General features: G+C 30.5%; 1 protein-coding gene across 1 annotated transcript; it reads left to right on the top strand.

Moving 5' to 3' along the window:
- Nucleotides 1-159: 159 nt before the first annotated feature.
- Nucleotides 160-891, top strand: LOC125851343 (alpha-dioxygenase PIOX-like; the record flags this gene model as incomplete). The annotated part of the gene is made up of 3 exons (XM_049531124.1): nt 160-356; nt 485-728; nt 819-891. Coding segments are annotated over exons 1-3 (513 nt in total), but the record flags the coding sequence as incomplete, so codon positions are not given.
- Nucleotides 892-895: the final 4 nt, after the last annotated feature.

Here is an 895-nt window from a genome sequence, read left to right on the forward strand (position 1 = left end):
ATATTATTAGTATAGTGACAAAAAAAAATAAAAATCTCATCGTAACAAACTTTACTTATTATAATACTAAATTAACTTTATCCACTATAATTTCAATATTATATATACATAAAATTAACATAATCAAATTGCAATATTGAAATTATATTGTAGAATTCCGATGGAAGAAGTAGTTGGGAGTAAAGGAAAAGAGAATTTATCAAGAATTGGGTTTACTAAGCAAATGGTTTCAATGGGCCACCAAGCTAGTGGAGCTCTTGAACTTTGGAATTATCCAGTGTGGATGAGAGATCTTATTGCCCAAGATGTTGATGGAACTGATAGGCCACATCATATTGACCTTGCAGCCCTTGAAAGTAAGTTTATTTTCTATTACGTACAATCAGAATATCATCAATAAAATCTGGCTTTATTATTAATAATTATTTGTTGAATAATTAGTTCTTTTCCAATAATCAATAAATTAATTATATTTTGATGGCAGTTTATAGAGATAGAGAAAGAAGTGTTGCTAGGTACAATGACTTTCGAAGAGGAATGCTACAAATTCCTATTTCGAAATGGGAAGATTTGACGGATGATGAAGAAGCAATCAAAACACTTCGTGAAGTATATGATGATGATATAGAAGAGTTGGATTTACTAGTAGGACTCATGGCGGAGAAAAAGATTAAAGGATTTGCCATTTCAGAAACTGCATTTAACATATTCCTTCTCATGGCAATAAGGTTTGTTGTAAATAAACAAGAAAATTTTATGCATTACTATTATAATTTTTACACAATTAGGTAACTTATAAGTTGATTTCGAATTTACAGGAGGCTAGAGGCAGATAGATTTTTCACAAGCAATTACAACGAGGAGACGTACACAAAGAAAGGATTGGAGTGGGTGA

Source organism: Solanum stenotomum, unplaced genomic scaffold (genome assembly GCF_019186545.1).
Source record: "Solanum stenotomum isolate F172 unplaced genomic scaffold, ASM1918654v1 scaffold24736, whole genome shotgun sequence".
Classification (NCBI taxonomy): Eukaryota; Viridiplantae; Streptophyta; class Magnoliopsida; order Solanales; family Solanaceae; genus Solanum; species Solanum stenotomum.